Below are 16,304 nucleotides of genomic sequence, written 5' to 3' on the forward strand. Positions count from 1 at the left end.
CTCTCCCCCCTCTTCTTTTCTTTTCCCTTTTCTTTTTCCTTTTTCCTTTTTCCTTTTTCGCGCCTTTTTGGATCGGGTGGTCATCATCGCCCGCGCCTACACCGACTCAACCCGTCTGATTGACTTGCAAGTCTCTTCCGTCCAGGGCCTTTGCCTCTGATGCGGTTCCTATCATGTCTCTCAATGGGCTAGATAATCCCGCTGTCAACGAAGCCTATCAGACTGCCCTACAAGAAGCGGGGGGGTGGTAAGTCGCGTGTTCCGTCTCCATCGTATTGCCGGGTGGTTCGATTGGAGTCGCTCCATCCATACTACCTACCCGATGCACGAGCTAATGTGTCCAATTTGGTATATAGGTTCCTTCTCAAATACGTGTCAAGAGATGAGGTGGCTCTCTTCGATCGGGGAACGGGCGGGGTGCCCGACGTACGGAATGCGATCGATGCGTTCGAGGAGAACTCCCCGCTTTACGGTGTCTTGCAATATCGACGGAGGAAGGTGGTACTCAGCTATCTGCCCGACGATGTTTCCCGCCTCGTCAAAGGTGCGCCCAGCTTGCTCCGCACTAATCCCTGATGTAGTCCACTGACCATGATCTTGAACTTCTTTCAGCCCGGACCACGGTTCAGTTTCAATCGGTCTTGGACAGATTCTCGCCCCACGATGCGGTCTTTTCCTTTTCAAGCGCGTCGGGACTCAGTGAAAGCTCGTTGTCGTCTACTTGCCTCCTCCACACCGCCACGGACTCCATGACTTCTTCGTCCTCGGGTTCTCTTCGCCGCCGGAAGTTGATGAAGATCGCCGAGGATGCAGAGGAGAGTCCCAGCGATAGAGACGTGGCATCGACCTATGATGCAGGCAGTAGTATACACCAGAGAACCTTCAGTACACTTTCCGACGCTACAGTAACGCCCTCGGCGCATGGTGCATCGAGCACGCAGGAGCCATCCGGCAGCGAACAACCGGCGGCGCCCGCACCCACGGCTCCAACAGCGTCGCGGCCACCTTCATTAGCACCGTCGCGGCCTGGGACTCGCGGCTCCGACATGGTCCATGGAGACTCGACTGCACATTCCACAATTACTCCAGACCGACCAGGTTCGTCAAGAAGTTTTCAACCCCCAGCGATGTCAGCTACGAATGGTCCGAATGCCTACGTGAACAACCAATCCTCCTCGGCGTCCATTTCCGAACGGCCGAGCTCGTCCGCTCATGCCCGAGAGGACCTGCCTCACCCATCATCACAGTCGCGCATGTCCACGCAGTCCGCGAGACCGGCGTTTCAAGACCTGGATCGGGCCGGCACCCCTACCATGCCCAAAGTCAAACTGGGGCCCCGACCGTCAGTGGGCAGCAGTGGACGGCCACGGACTGCAGGGAATACGCCTCGTCGCGTGGAACAGCGACCCGTTGCATCACTACCGACCGGTATGCGGTCATCCTCCTTCCGAAAAGCGAATCCGATTCCCGCTCGTCCCCGTTCCCAAGGCAGCACCTCGGCGACCATGTCTGGTGGGAAAGCTCCCCCAGTTCCCCCACTGGCAGTTCCTCCATTTTCCATGTCTATCCCGAGGTCTAAGCTCTCGCCCGGCGCCAAGTCTCTAAGTGCACTATCATCGGCCGGGACATCGCACGAGCGGGAGCGTCTGATGAAGGCTGTTCAGATGCGGAAGGCTCAGATGGAAAAGCGGGCGGCGGAAGGGAAGAATAGTCGAGTCCAGGAGGGTCGGGGGTCGGAACCGCAGGTGAATGGCAGCAGCACTGAGGATAAGGAAAACGCCCGCGAGCAGCTCGATCGGAAGGATCAGAAGCGAATCGGCGTGTCGGAGTCCAGCAAGGAACCACTGTCAAGGGTTCAGATATCCGTTACCCCTGAGTCGGCTGGGGGGACAGCCGAGCCAGCAATCGAGCGACCGGCGGAGCAGCCAATCGAGCGCCCAGTTGAACAACCAGTTGAACAACCAGTTGAGCGTCCAGTTGAGCGTCCAGCCGGGCTCGACAGTGTGGCAGAGGAGCACATGTCGGCGGATTCTTCAGAGCCTGAATCGGACGGTGAAACCACGGATTCCGAATTCGCTGGCGATGAACCTCTCATCACCTCATTCCCTACTCCACGGTCGAGAATCCTGATTGACCGTAGTGCTGCTTTGGAGGCGTTGGAACAACGTCAGACCGCCCAAATTCGCCCGGAGACTGAAACGGAGGTTGTCGAGGAGGAGGCCTTGGCCGTCTCCGTTGACAATCAAACTAAAAGTGGCCCCGTCTCGCCTAGCGTGCTCATCAACGTCCCACCTGAAAAGAAGCCCCAAAACCCCCCAGAGAAGGAAATTACCGTCCCTTCCTCCCCACCACCCACCGCAAAGCCTCTTGTTCCTGGTGAACGAGAGGCGGAAATAATCATCAAGCCGGCCGAATCAGTTCGCCCACAAGACGTCCCTGTCCCCACCTCTCCATCCCCCGATCCACAGCCGACCCCTGTCCCCGATTCTTCATCAGTGATCGCGTCTCCCGCCGGCGAGCCGGAGCATGAGCTAACCCCTGAAAATTCGAACGTGGAGCAACCGGCCGTCACCCGACAAGATAAACCGAAGCCCTTCCTCGAGCCGATCCAGGTACCGACCCCGGAATATTCTGACGACGACAATCTTTTGTCGGACGATTCATTCATGGAAGAATTGACGTCCGCGACGGTCGAAGAGGCCAAGCCCATCTCGGTCGGCAAGTCTCCGCTGTCGCCGGGCTACCCCAACGGTAACAATGCCAGGACAGCCCCTGACGCGTGGAAGACTTCGCGGGCCGTGACAAACCCAAGCGCAGTTGATCATCAATCTGGTGACGCGCTTGCGGCGACCGCGAACAGATCCGTGTCGAGTCCTTCCACCGAAGTGGACGGTCCATCCGGCCCCGTTCTAACGGCCAAAAAAGTCAACCTATCCTCGGGAATCTCCCAGCGCATCAAGGCCTTGGAAAAACTTTCGAGCCATAAACCCTCGCCGGGCTTCGGTCAGCCCTGGGCTCCGCCTGTCGCGCCCCCCTCCTTGGACAAACTCCGTAAGCGGGCCTCTGTATCCTTGGGTGGCCCTCTGGACTTGCCATCGGGCCCCCCGAATGGCTCTGATGCGTTCTCCCGAGCCTCCAGCGTGGCCCGCCGCGGGTCCCAGGCCAGTACCAGGCCTACAACGAGGCGCACCAGCTCGGTGTCCGTGACTGCCCGGATCGTCCGGAGTCCTACCGAGTCTCGTCGCGAGTCGGTCGTGGAACCCTCTGGCCTGAGCGGGTTAAACCTCCAGGCCAGCCCGTTGACCGTCGAGCATGACACCGGCGAGGCTCCTGAGGTTCCCAAGGCCCCCGAAGCCCCTAAGGCTCCCGAGATTTCCGAGGCTCCCGAGACCCCTCTCTCCCAGGATTTGACAGGCAACCACTCGGAGGTGCGCAGCATGTCGACTTCCTCTGCCGGCTCCGGCCCTCATGCTATTCCTGCACCTATGCCACGTTCCGAGAGCCGCTTGTCTGTCTCTCCCGGCCCCAAGAACGAGAGCCCACTTGGCTCGAAATCTCCCAGTGACATTGCTTCTTCCCCCGAGGATAACAAGAAGGAGTCTCGCACGTCCCGCCTCCTGCGCCGCATGTCGTCCATGACGACAAGTTCCCGGAAAAGTCCCCCGGTGAAAGAACAGAACATCCCCGCCGAAAACAAAAGCCCCGAGAAGCCAGCCGCACCGGCGGGCAATGCCCAGGCAGTTGAAATTGGCGAGCTCAATGTCCAATTCCCCGGCACCCTTCTCTGGAAACGACGATACGTCCGCGTCGAGGGTGACGGATCTTTAGTCCTTGGGCCCGGTGTCAGCGACTCGACCAGCCGTATCGCAGTCAAGCGGTATCACCTGAGCGAGCTCCGAACGCCTTGCCTCCCCGATGAAGACGAACAGGAACTCCCCAACAGCATCATCCTCGATTTCCTGGATGGCCGCACTCTCCAATGTGCGTGCGAATCGCGGCAAGGACAAGCCTCTGTACTCCAAAGTAAGTCATGTCTTGCGTCATGGTCGGTCATGGGTCACGGTCACTAACAATCTGTAGCACTGATCGATGCCCACAGCGCCCATCGATAACTGTCATATAGCATCTTTCCCATTTCTTGTTACCTTTCTTCCTTCCTTTTATTCTCTCCTTGCTGTGAAACATAACTGGCACTTCTCTTCGGGTGGTTGAACATGCATATCCATGCGAATTTCCTTACTCTTCAACCTCCATTCATTCCCTCAATCTCCTTGTTCTGTTTTCAGCGGTATACCCCCTCTTAAAAACCATTCTTCTTGTTTCTTCACTGGCTGTCCACCAGCCTTCATATCTTTCCTTTCAATCCAGTAAATGTTCCTGTGTCCCCTTGGTCGCTTGATGAGATGTATGATCTTATGATGAAGACCTGGCGGTCCACAGCTATTTGTTCGACGCAAGGACATCCGGTCAGTAGGTGGAACGGGCCTCGTCAGCCTGTATTGTTCTTTTCCTTGTCACCCCCTTCGTTCCTTGAGGTTCTTTGGGCGTAGTGTGATTGATTGTTTTCTGCCTTTGCGTCGATTGGACTAGAGGTTGCATAGCGCGTTTTCTTGTTTTTGTTCATAGATTCCCCGCTGTCTAGAGGATCATGCGCGACTGCGAGATGCGGGATAGAACATTCGATGTACTTGTAGCCAATTTGAACCCATTTCAAAAAATTTACCAGCTTTCGCATGTGGTGCAAGATAGTCGAGCTTGAATCAGTCTTAGTCTACAACTCGTATAACATAATATAAGTGTATTCTGCCATTCCTTCCCCCAATATCTATCAATCAAGATAAAGATAATCTCACACAAACCTAAGAAGGCGAAGGCGACCGACTACCCTTCTTCAACCCCGCAACCCTCTTCTCCTCCCACTGTTCCAAAAACCGCTGCACCTTCGGACCCCAAACCTCCTCCCCGGCCTCCAAATCCTTATACTCGAGGATCTTGTCCTCCTCGAGTTCGAAATCCGCCTGGCGGGTGCGGATGAGCGCGCTCATGAGGCCGCAGCTGCCGAGGGCTTTGCCGAGGTCGTGCGCCAGCGAGCGGACGTAGAATCCGGATGAGACTGTCATGGTGATTTTGACGGCTGCTGGCTGGGGAGGTGTGGGCTTTTCCTTCTTCTCTTCCTCGCCCTCTTTCTTCTCCGCTTTCTCCTCCGCCTTCGTCTCCTCTGCGGGAGTGGACTCCGGCGCGTCGGTGGCAGGAGCAGTCTTGGAGGGAGAGGAGGATGACTCCTCCGTCTGAGTAGGGACAGCGTCGCCTTCCGCAGACACCTTCTGCTTCTTCCCGGGCTCGCTGCCTTCGTCACCAGCAGGGGGCGGCGATTTCCGCTTCGTCGACGACGCTCCCTCCTGCTCTTCCGCCTTGCTCTCGGCACTGCCCTCGACAGTCGACGATCCAGTCGGCTGCGCATCCAGCAGCTTCTCCGCAACAGCCTTCTCCTCCTCGGGAGCCTCCTCCGCAGGCCACTGGTAGTCGTGCGTGCCGGGGGCATACCACTCCAGCACACGCAAGTCCGACACCTCAATAGGCCGCTCCTTAATCTCAATAGGCGGCGCCTTGCCCTCACGCGCATACTCATAAAGCTTCTTCCCCTGCACCTTCAGCGCCGAAAAGATAGGCGGCCGCTGCATGATTTTCCCACGGAACTGCTCCAGCGCAGCCTCGACCGCCTCACGCGTGATATGCTCATACGGCGCACGGCGCACAACCTTCCCCAGCTTATCGTAAGTGTCCGTCTCCGCACCGAACAGCACAACCGTCTCGTAGGACTTGGTGCAGCCGAGGAAATCGTTCAGATTCTTCGTGCCCTTGCCGACGCCCGTGACGAGCACGCCTGTCGCGAGCGGGTCCAGCGTGCCGCCGTGGCCGATCTTCACGTCCAGACGCTGTGTGCGGCGCCGGCGGCGCTGGAATTGGCTTTCGCGGTTGCGGCGGGCGCGCTCGGTTTCGAGCCATGGGCGGAAGGTCTCTGAGGGGTTGAAGTGGTGTTGGAGGGTGCGGATTACGTCGGCGGAGGTGACGCCTTGGGGTTTGTGGACGGCTGTTATTGTATTATTGTTAGTGGAGTTCGGGGGTGCAAGGGACTTTCTTGCTTCTTTAGAAAGAAGAAGTGAGACTGACCGAAAACGCCTTCGTAGATCTTTTCTCCAGACATGGTTTTACGGAAGAGATTCAAGCCGTGTTTGAGACCCATCGGTTGTGGGGAGGGGAGATCTTTCTGGAAGGATTGATGGATGGAGGGGATCGCAGCGATTCAGACCTCCTAAAAATAATACACAAATCAAGTGCGACGAGTGAATGCGAAGGTTCCGATCGACGAGCGCGGAGAGAGGAAAGGAAAAAATGAAGCATTTCAGACGGTCCAGACAGGGCTGGATTACCGTATGGTTCGGCGGGTGTAATTATGCGGAAGTTGGCGGGCATACAGGGGTGTATCTGGGTAATGCCAGGTCCGGTATTAATACATACTATCAATCCAATGATCCATCATTGACCTCATTCTCCTTCCTTTCTTTCTCTCTTTGTTGCCTGCTTTTACTTTCTGACAAGCCCTCCCACCTTCATCTGTTCCCTTCAATCTCCCTACTGTGTCCCTCACAGTATCCCCCAAATCCACCTTGCTTGTCTACCGCGGCATCATGCTGCCCCCGGAGACATGACATCGCGAGAAGATAATGTCCTGAAACCCCGAGATCCGTCTCTCACGGACGAGAACGACTGGGAAGAGTTCAGTCTGTCCGAGGTCCGAATCCTACTTCCTGGGAAATCGCGCTATGCCAATCTTCTGGCTGCCTCCCCGGATAACCCCGTCCAGGTAACCGGCTGTCTGGACGAGGTCGAGGAGGAGCAAGAGTCTCTGGGTATGCATCATCATCATCATAACACCCACCCGCCCCTCTATACCCCTACCTATATCCCAACCGAAACCTCCTCGACTGACGACTTTTTCTCCTCGCAGTCATCGACGAAGACTACCTAACGAAACGCATTGTGCTCGAAAACGTGACCCACTACGCCTACGGTCAACACAGCGATGGCGAGGTCGGGTTCTGGGTCGCCGGCCGCGCGGGGTGGTTCTCCATCTCCCCTGCGAGGGGATACCGACCCATGTTCAATGACGTGGTAGAGGCTATCGATCTATTGTATTTCCTTGCCGATAAGCATCAGCCGAAGCGGCGCAAGCGGAGGACCCTTAATCCTACTGTGGAAGACTTGTGTGAGGAGGTGAGTGTTATCGTGTCGCGAACGTCCGTCCCGTGGATCACGCGCCTTACTTATTTTGTTTTTCTCGACAACAGTATATTATCCACACGCATGGTATTTGTGAGGATGCAGATGACTCGGTTGAAGTGTTCTACAAGCATCGCCAGTTTCTCCTGTCGCGGATGCTGAAGAGGGAGGAGGATATCCCGTGGACGCAAACGAATATCTTTGAGCACCTTTGCGAAAAGTTCCCGGTATGTATCTCGGCCCATACCTCTGTCTCTTGCTATTGAGGTCCAGTCTCTAATTGTCTCTAGGAGGACTACGAGCAGCTCAAGGCTGAGTACGAGCAGAAGGAGGGGGATGCTGACACCGACGCGGAAGAACATTCTACTCCTGAGCAGCCGAGAGAGACGAGACCCAGTTCGCCAGACCCCACTGCAGCTTCGAGAGACCAGGCCAATACAATATACCAGGTCGTGCTAGACTTGAAGGAAGCGGGCTATTTGGCGAGGCGCCAGTTGACTCTGGAGCTTCTTACTTCCACCCTGGTTGACCGGTATGAGGTGGAGGATGTCGAGTATGCCCGAGAGCTCCTCGCGTCAAGAGCCGATGTCGTCCTCGAGTTAATGGACGAGGCGAAAACGTCGACTTTCGACTGGTCGCGGAAGGTCATCTACCGAGAACTCAAGGCCCTGGCTAAAGAGAACGCCTCGACGAACATTACTTTCACCCCATTACAACCTCGCACATTGAACGAAGATGGTTCATCCGGAGAGGATAGCGAAAACGAAGACAGTGATCAGCTGCAAAGACCGCGGGTCCGTAAGTCGGTGCTCAGGCCCAAGGGCTCAATCGCCATCAAAAAGTCGGGCAAGCGAGCACGGAGCATCGGAGTTGATCCGGAATATCTTTCCGACGACAACGCAGACGCCATGGACGAATTCGAGACGCCAAGCAAGGTCCGTGGCCATGACCTCGTGCGTGATCCGTTATCAACCAGAGCGAAACGGACCCGCTCGTTTCTCTCCGACTCGGGGTCCACCCCGATCCTCAAAACACCGCTCCAGGAGACCTTGCAGAGCCGGAACACCTCAGTCTCTGTCGCTGACCAGGAGCCTTCCGACCTGGACTCCACTCACGGTCTCGATGATCTGCCATCCGACACATGGGCGTGTCAAGTGCCGGGCTGCGGAAAGATGGTCTCCAAGGCCAGCTTGAAACGGAGTCAGAAGGTGATCGACGACCATTCATTGGGGCACGCCGACGACACCAAGGCCAAGCTGGACCTGGTCTTTGCTGAGCAACAACTCAACATTGGTCTTCCCGTCGACAACCTTCTCAGTCGGATTCGGGAGATGGGAACCGCAGACGCCATGGCGTTTTTGGAAAATGGAGCGAGCGAGGTATGATGGTGGTGGGCTCCTTATGTTCAACAATTGACGGTTGGCACTTTACTGCGAGTTCGATTGCCATGGCTGTGCACGGCGTCGGATCGAGGTCTACCAGCTTCTACTATTCCCACCACGTGCCTGATACATCAGAACGTACGCTTGAGGATGGCGCTTGATCGCAACGAACAGAAATTTCCACCCCGACCAACACTACATGAATTCGCCTTCGCTTCAAAAAAGACTTCTATCGGGGAGTCGACTGCCGCCAGGAGGGGTGCATCACGAGAAACCCCCGGCCCAAGCGACGCTCACATCCAACATGGGAAGAGTGGGCCGTTCCGGGGGTACGGGCATTCCCATCAGATAAATGATACCCATCACTTTTCTGTTCAGCTGGCTAGGGAGATTCTAGGCCTTTCTACTTCTAAGGAAGGTCGTAGCTGGGACTTTGTATCGTCCGCTATCCTTCATGCATAGGAGATGTAACACATGCATCTTGGCGAGTCACTGGATACTTGCATTTTTTTTTTCTGATACGAGTCAAGCCATGATGCTTCTCCCACACGGCCTGTCCATGTCCATCCATTGGATGGGTTAATTGACATGGTACAATAAGATGTAGATAGATAGGTAGGTAGTAGTAGATGGGATAACCCTACCTAATGATAGTGAATTCCACTTTTTCATAAACGAATATACGACCACACCCGCAACAATATTTCGTACAAGGAAACAGTCTCCATAATACTGTGTTTCAATATACAGGAAGCCAGGAATACAACCCAGCCAGCCACAGTGACTACACATACATCTATGACAATCGACCACCAAAAAAAGGAAAAGAAGAAAGAACATAACAGACAAATTTTTCTTTTTCAGAGCCCAAACGAAACCGATTTTGAAACCCCATGCAGAACATAACATATAAGATAAAACATAACAGATAGATAAGGGATACACAAAGTGAAGAAAAAAAGACTTAAGGTATTAAATCATTTACCCACGCCCCTTCGCAGCCGCCCGCTTGCTCTTACCGGGTCTCTTCGCACCCCCCTTCATCTTCTTCGCGGAGAAGTTCCGCAGGTCACCGCTGGAGACAGCGTCGCCGCTCTTGGCGTGGCGCTTGCGGCCGCCGAAGCCGAACTTCTCGTTCTTCTTCTGGCGCTTGTGGTTGGTGGCGGAGGAGTCACCGTCGCGGCCGCGCTTGCGGGCGGGCTGGGCGGCGGCGTCTTCGATGGCGACGTCGAAGAGGTCTTTGGAGTCGTCTGTTGGGCCGGAGGAGTCGGTCTTGCGCTCTGTTTGGGGTTAATACATTTTCTTCTTTTATATGTAGGGAAGGAAGGGAAGGACATACTCTTCTTCAAAGTGTTGATCTTCTCCAAAGTCTCACGCTTCTCCTTCTGGCGCTGCTGCAGCTTCGCAACCTGCACCTGCTTGCCGAACTTCTTCAGATCACGCTGCTTGCGGGCTTCAGCGGAGGCCTTCTTGGCGGCAGCTTCGTCGTAAAGCTTCTTCTTGATGCGACCCATATGCTCGTCGGACTTGACCATCTCAGCGAAGTAATCGCCGGGACGGGTGAAGGGGGTGCCCTCCTTCTTGAGCAGACCGCGGGCGGTGGCAGCGGCAGACTGGCAGACTCTGTAGAAGGCCAGCTCGCGGGTGAGGTCGTCGTTGGGGTCCTCGATGTCGACGGGCTCGGTGGAGACGAGCGAGTTGTGTTCGGAGAAGGGCGTCAGGTGCGAGATGAAGGAGATGCGCTTGAGGGAGGCGTTGATCGCGGCGGAGTTGTTGATCGTCAGGCGTTGGTGGGGGACTACATCTTCTGCTTCGGCGTCGGAGAGGTCGGAGAGGGCGATGTCTTCGTCTTCGTCTTCTTCTTCCTCATCTTCCTCCATCTCTTCGTCGTCGTCCTCCTCGTTTTCGGCGACAAAGTCTTCGTCCTCTTCGTCGTCTTCGTCGTCGCTGGCGGCGGCTTCCTTGTTCACCTTGGCCTCTTCGACATTCTTCTTGACTTGCACTTCCTCGTCGCTATCCTGGGCAGCAGCCTTCTTCGCGGCCTTCTTCTTCTCCGCGGCCTTGACTAGCTTCTTCTGCTTCTCGGCGGCGTAGTCGCGACCCTTGTGGTCGTCCAAAGCCTGGAGCAACTTGCTGCGCTTGGCCATCCTGCAGGTCAATGGCAAAGAACTGAAAAGTAAAAGGAAGAAAGAAAGAATAGAACCTAAAGAAAAGGTAGAAATTTGGGGGAATGTAGAGTGAACGATTGATCGTTATGAAGATTGAAGCAAAAGGAACGGGAATTTTTTTGGGATGGGGCTAAGCCTGTTGTGGTTAGAGGCCCGATAAGGGAGGCGCTAGACTATATTAAGTTAGCGGCTGATAACCCTCTTACTTCGACAGTTTATCGTGTTGCTTCATCTTATTTACTTCTTCTCCTCTTCCTCTGCTGTACTGGTGTACCTCTATTCCTTCTCTACGGTTATACGACTCAACAACTCTCCGATATAGGCTGCCAAATATATACAGATATACACCCCACTATCCACTCCAACGCAATGGCCGAAGAAACCAAATCACGCCCTACCTCGGAGACCGTCACCTCTCCTTCCAGCCAGCCAGTTCGTCCACCCTCATCTACCTATCCACATACTCCCTCCCTCCCTCACTTCCTCTCTCTACCCTCTAGATATGAATATATATATATACAAAACTAACACAACACAGACAGACGCCCAAGGCCAACTCACCGCAGCAGTCGACGACCTCCTCGACCAACTCCAACACAAATTCGACAACGTGTCTCGCGACATGTTCGGCAAGTGTCAGTCATCCCCTTGCACAGCTCCTCTGTCCGGACCATACAAACAGACAACATAGATCATACCCGCCTCTATCTCCTATGCCCCTCCCTGGACCTATCTTTGTCCGATTACCAACTAACGATTACAGTGGACGACATGGCCCGGAGACTCGACGAGCTGGAGGCATCGTTAACCATTGCGGGGGATACGGCGTCGCCTGGGGCGGGGAGTCCGAAGAAATAACTCAATACGTGGATTTGTTTGGGACCGACTTGTTCAGTCGGTCTGTACTAGACAGAGCTGGGGAGGTTGTCCAGTCGATGTCTGGTGGAAGATATGATGTATTGTCGTTGTTGTTGCTGCTCGCGCAGTGTTCCTTTTCTTGATACCCCTATGAGATGTCTTATCTCTTTTCAATGCAGTTAAACTGTCGCTGTTAGAATCTACGTACAGGATTTTCCTGTTGAGAGTTACTCATTTGACAGTAGGTTGTCATCCATGCTATATATACATGGTCATAATTCTTATTTCAAGCTCTCCTTTAGGAAAGGAAGTCATTCAAAAGCCTGACGCTTCAATCCATTCATTCACCACCAACCTGTAGTTCATACAAATACGTACTCAAAAAGATAGATAAACAAAAAGAAAAAGCAATCACAGCTCATCCTTCTTCACCTCCTCATCCTTGCCCAGGAACCTCCTCAGCACATTGCTCCGAGCAATCAAATCATCCAACTTCTCCGGCGCAAAGCCGCCCTTCGCCAGAATCTTCTGCAAGCGCGCAAACTCCTTCCCGACATACTCCTGGTTCTGGCTGATCTTATCGGCAACCTTCACATAGTACTGCGCGTACTTATCCTGGACGCCCTTGGCAGCCTTCTTAATCTCCGCAGCGAGCTTGCTCGCGGAGGGGGACTTGGCAATGACGTCGTCCAGGCTGGGGACGGTGCCAGCGACTTCGTTCAGCGAGCCGCCGACAGCGCGGTTCGTGCCGGCCTTGCTGTTGACGAACTCGACGAAGGCCTCCTCCGAGCGCGCGCCGGAGTACACCTCGCCTTCGGTGGAGCCCTTGGGGAAGAACTTGATGGTCGGGTAGCCGGTCACGCCCTGCGCCTTGGCCAGGGCCTTGGAGTGCTCGGCGTCGGCGTCGACCTTGGCGATCACGACGTTCGGCTCGAGGAGGAAGTCGCCGGCGAGGGTTTCCCAGGTGGGAGCGAGGTTCTTGCAGTCTATTTCGCATCACTCGTTAGCCACAATCACAACCAACCAGAAGGGGAAAAGGAAAAGATAAAACATACGTCCACACCACGGCGCCGTGAACGCAACAAGCACATCCTTCTCCCCGCCCACAACACTCTTGAATGAGTCCTCAGTCAACATCTCGACCTTCGACGGCTCCTTCTTCGGAACCTTCGCCTTCACACCCGTCTTCTCCGTAATCCAAGCAGACAAACTCTCCAGGTCACGACCGCTGTTATACTCCTCAGGCGTATCCGACTTCCCATCGAACCACTTCAGGGTAGGGAAGCCCTGGACGCCGAAGCGCTTTCCGAGGCTGCGGTGCTCGTCGGCGTCGACCTTGCCGACGGTGACCTTGTCTTCGGCGTGGGCGAAGGCCTGGCCGAGCTCTTCGTAGACTGGGGCCAGGGACTTGCAGTGGCCGCACCAGGGGGCGAAGAATTCGACCAGTGCCGGCTTGTCGGACTTCAGGACGATGTTGTCGAAGTTCTTGGGGTCGAGGTCGACCACGGCTGCGGTGGCTGTCGCCAGGAGGGAGAGGCCGCTCACGAGGATGTGGCTGAGAGGAGCCATGGTGGGCGATGTGGGTGGGTTAATTCAATTAATTTGGGATTGGTGTATCCTTGAATTCGTTGATTCAAGTAGGTGTGTTGCCACCGAGTAGTGAAGCTAGATGGTCAATAGTAAATAGAGCGGGCGGAGGACCTCTTAGTAAAGCGGCGGATCCGCGGTCGTAGCCGGGCCGACTAAAGGACACCTGGTAACTAACAACATCTCAGGCTATCATCGACCAGGAATGGTTTCATGGAGATCTCAGCCCATACGTTGGGTGTTACACGTTTAGTACTGACAATCAAACCAAATGACTGCTAAATATAGAGGGGAGAGGAGAAGAAAAATAAAGTATTCTACAGCTACACTACGGAGTACATTCCGGTGCCATACCACCGGATCATCACGTGGTGGGTAGTGTCATCACATTCGTCTCTCTTGTCCTACTAATACAGCTTGCATGAGCCCAAGGTCGAAGCATCCGTGCAAAACGAACGTAGATAGGAAGCGGGCGGTGGTCACGACTGCTCGCGCTTTGTTGTTGTCCGAGTCAGAGTACCAGCACTCAACGCCGCTGTTCCAACCACTGGTTCGCATTCGCCCAGACCTTCGCATCCTTAACTTCTCGCCCTGCATTCTGGGTACCCTTGTAGACCTGCCGGCAATCATTCGTTAGTAATCTCGAAAAAGAAAAAAGAGGTGACAAAAAGACCGCGGAACTCACCGCATCCCACAGTTTGAAGGCCAGGTCCAAGTTGCCCGTGAAGCTTTCACTGTGCTGGAACCAATCCTTGCCCTTAGACTTGACCTCGGTGCGGGCGTCGGGCGAAGTAGGATCAGCTTGCAGAGGCAGATCATCCAAATAGGTGCGGACGGCAATCCCCAATCCGCAGTCATTGTCGTCAATAAAGGGCAGCCTAGGATCGCTTTGTTAGTACCAAGTCTGGGAAAACAAAAGAAGGGCCACGACTCACTTCACGCTCAGATCACTCCAGTCATTCCGGTTGCGATCGGCGTCCCCGTTCAGGAGGAGACCCGTCAAGATAACTTCGATCAGGTTTCTTAACGTAGAGCGGACTGCCGCGATCAAGGAACGGTAGCAGAGCAGCTGTCGGCTCAAAGGTCCCGAGTACCCTATACTCTTGTGCTGCAGTTTCGCTACGCAGGCCACGCGCGAAACAAGCATGTTGAAACTCTTATCCTCGTCTAGATAATGAGAGTGGAGTTAGCTTTGATTTCCCCGGGGTAATCGGTAGATGAACTCACCTGATCCCCTCATGGGACCGCCAGACACGTGAGAGAACCAGGGCTTGGAATTCAAGAGGCCGAGACGGAGCATCTCAATGGCCAGGAACGTAGCCTCCTCGAGGCCATCGCTCGGGTCGAGGACAGAAAGTGCTTGTTCGAGACAAACTCCCCATGGCGTCAACTGGTGCTTTTCCGTGATATAACCTCGCAACTGCAAGAATCGCCAGAACACGTTCGATAGGATCTCCTCTTGGGATGACAGCGGCTAGAGACGGTTAGAGCAGCACGGATTTCCAGGATGTAGAGCGGGCGTACCTGGCTGTCTTTGAGAGACAGAGACTTGGTTGCAAAATCGGAATCCTTCAGACTCTGCACGGCAAATCTGAAGGGCCCGGAAGATGCCTAGTAGTCTGTCAGAACTATAGTAACATAGTGATTAAAGCGAGACTGACCTGCAGCTTTTTCAGCCCCTCCGGGAGTTTGTCGGTACGGATCTTCCAGGACTGGATCGTCTCCCGCACGGAGGGGATCGTCTTCAGGTTGATCGACGTGTCGGACTTTTCATCATACCAGGGACGCACATGGATGACTTTAGTCTGATAGAAGCGGTGGAGGGAATTGGAGAGAAGGCAGATCGATTGGGTCTGAATCGGCGTGAGGATGCTGCCCACGACTTCGCGATAGATCTCCGAGTCCTCCACTCCGACTGGCTGAGAGATCAAGACCTCACCCGACGTTAGATAGTTTGGCACGTCGGAGCCGAGGATGCCCTTGGAGATATAGAAATAGAGCTCTTCGGGGAGCCGTTGGCCGATCAGTTCATGCATGTCGGACGAGGTGTTCTCTGGGTCCATCGGGCCGACCTTGCCATCGACGTCGATGTAAACGTGGTGCTTGACCGTCATGTAGGCACGCTTATAGCGGTCGGTGTACTGAGTTTCCTGCATGCGACGGTCCTCCTCAAACTGAGCGCAAAGGCCGAGGGCACTCCGGGCGGCTGAGTTGAACATGGGGAGAGCATCCCGAACGCTGACGCCCTTGTTCTGGAAGCCGTTGTTTTCGAAGATGGGGAACGGCTGTAAGAAGGGAGATCCCAAAAGGAGGCCAAGGTCCAAGAATTGGTCGTTTGACAGCCGACCCAGCTCATCCTGTATAGTCTGTTTCGTGATCCAGAAAAATTGGGACGGGTCGGCATCGATGCGGGTGATCAACTTGTTCACATCAAAGAGCAAAATTTCCGAGGGGCCAAAGATCGCGTCGACCAACGGGTTGGGTTCCTTGCTCAGATAGGATAACTATACAGGCGGGAAGTTAACAGATCCGTATCCGCCAGACTCGTCACGAAGGGTTCATTTGCTGGGCATAAGTCTTACCTGAGCAGCAGCACTGTAGGGGGCGACGATATAATCGATGTCATGGTCGTGCAAGATACGCTGCAGAAATCGGTAAAGAGTGTGAGGTCGGGGGGTGCCTGCAACAGAGCGATACGGTCAGCATGACAATCCGACCACACCCAATGCCAGGGGCGAGTGGGAGCCCTCACCGGCGCCGCTAAAGGCATCCACTACTTGATCGGCCTGTTGCTGGTCATACAAGTCCCAGGCCCGTTCAAACGCCTGCACCGCCTCCGGCTGGACCGACGGCCGTTGGTTCTTGGTGCCAAAGTCGAGACCGTCGAAAACGAAAACACAGGCCACGCCAATCTCCTTGAACAGCTGTAGTTCTCTCTCAATGTTGTTTCTCAAAGCGAAAGGAAACCCTCCCAGGGCCACCAGGAGCGGTTCGCGGAACGAGGGCTGGAGGAGGTGTTGCGAGATGT

At 54.8% G+C, this 16,304-nt stretch overlaps 6 protein-coding genes across 6 annotated transcripts; 3 read left to right on the plus strand and 3 right to left on the minus strand.

Moving 5' to 3' along the window:
• Positions 1-173: 173 nt before the first annotated feature.
• Positions 174-4,112, plus strand: P168DRAFT_297499 (putative GPI-anchored cell surface glycoprotein; the record flags this gene model as incomplete). Its single annotated transcript, XM_024838181.1, has 4 exons — positions 174-247; positions 357-544; positions 613-4,023; positions 4,081-4,112. The coding sequence occupies 4 exons, from the start codon at positions 174-176 to the stop codon at positions 4,110-4,112; spliced, it is 3,705 nt and encodes a 1,234-aa protein (XP_024692175.1).
• A 693-nt stretch (positions 4,113-4,805) lies between these two features.
• P168DRAFT_327642 (pseudouridine synthase PUS4) lies at positions 4,806-6,369 on the minus strand. Its single transcript, XM_024841264.1, has 2 exons — positions 6,172-6,369; positions 4,806-6,091 (listed from the first exon to the last, which is right to left on the minus strand). Exons 1-2 carry the CDS (start codon positions 6,242-6,244, stop codon positions 4,860-4,862), a joined length of 1,305 nt encoding a protein of 434 aa, XP_024692176.1. The 5' UTR covers positions 6,245-6,369; the 3' UTR covers positions 4,806-4,859.
• Positions 6,370-6,706: 337 nt separating this feature from the next.
• P168DRAFT_237220 (uncharacterized protein) lies at positions 6,707-8,666 on the plus strand (the record flags this gene model as incomplete). Its single annotated transcript, XM_024833552.1, has 4 exons — positions 6,707-6,911; positions 7,010-7,275; positions 7,350-7,508; positions 7,572-8,666. 4 exons carry the CDS (start codon positions 6,707-6,709, stop codon positions 8,664-8,666), a joined length of 1,725 nt encoding a protein of 574 aa, XP_024692177.1.
• Positions 8,667-9,429: 763 nt separating this feature from the next.
• P168DRAFT_269930 (EBP2 family rRNA-processing protein) lies at positions 9,430-10,888 on the minus strand. Its single transcript, XM_024835174.1, has 2 exons — positions 10,003-10,888; positions 9,430-9,943 (listed from the first exon to the last, which is right to left on the minus strand). The coding sequence occupies exons 1-2, from the start codon at positions 10,808-10,810 to the stop codon at positions 9,645-9,647; spliced, it is 1,107 nt and encodes a 368-aa protein (XP_024692178.1). The 5' UTR covers positions 10,811-10,888; the 3' UTR covers positions 9,430-9,644.
• A 217-nt stretch (positions 10,889-11,105) lies between these two features.
• P168DRAFT_327645 (heat shock factor-binding 1 family protein) lies at positions 11,106-11,878 on the plus strand. The gene is made up of 3 exons (XM_024841265.1): positions 11,106-11,263; positions 11,370-11,466; positions 11,595-11,878. The coding sequence occupies exons 1-3, from the start codon at positions 11,201-11,203 to the stop codon at positions 11,687-11,689; spliced, it is 255 nt and encodes an 84-aa protein (XP_024692179.1). The 5' UTR covers positions 11,106-11,200; the 3' UTR covers positions 11,690-11,878.
• Positions 11,879-11,985: 107 nt separating this feature from the next.
• On the minus strand, positions 11,986-13,548 carry P168DRAFT_290750 (disulfide isomerase). The gene is made up of 2 exons (XM_024837285.1): positions 12,745-13,548; positions 11,986-12,675 (listed from the first exon to the last, which is right to left on the minus strand). Exons 1-2 carry the CDS (start codon positions 13,256-13,258, stop codon positions 12,101-12,103), a joined length of 1,089 nt encoding a protein of 362 aa, XP_024692180.1. The 5' UTR covers positions 13,259-13,548; the 3' UTR covers positions 11,986-12,100.
• Positions 13,549-16,304: the final 2,756 nt, after the last annotated feature.

This window comes from Aspergillus campestris, assembly GCF_002847485.1.
Source record: "Aspergillus campestris IBT 28561 chromosome Unknown P168scaffold_7, whole genome shotgun sequence".
NCBI classification, from domain to species: domain Eukaryota; kingdom Fungi; phylum Ascomycota; class Eurotiomycetes; order Eurotiales; family Aspergillaceae; genus Aspergillus; species Aspergillus campestris.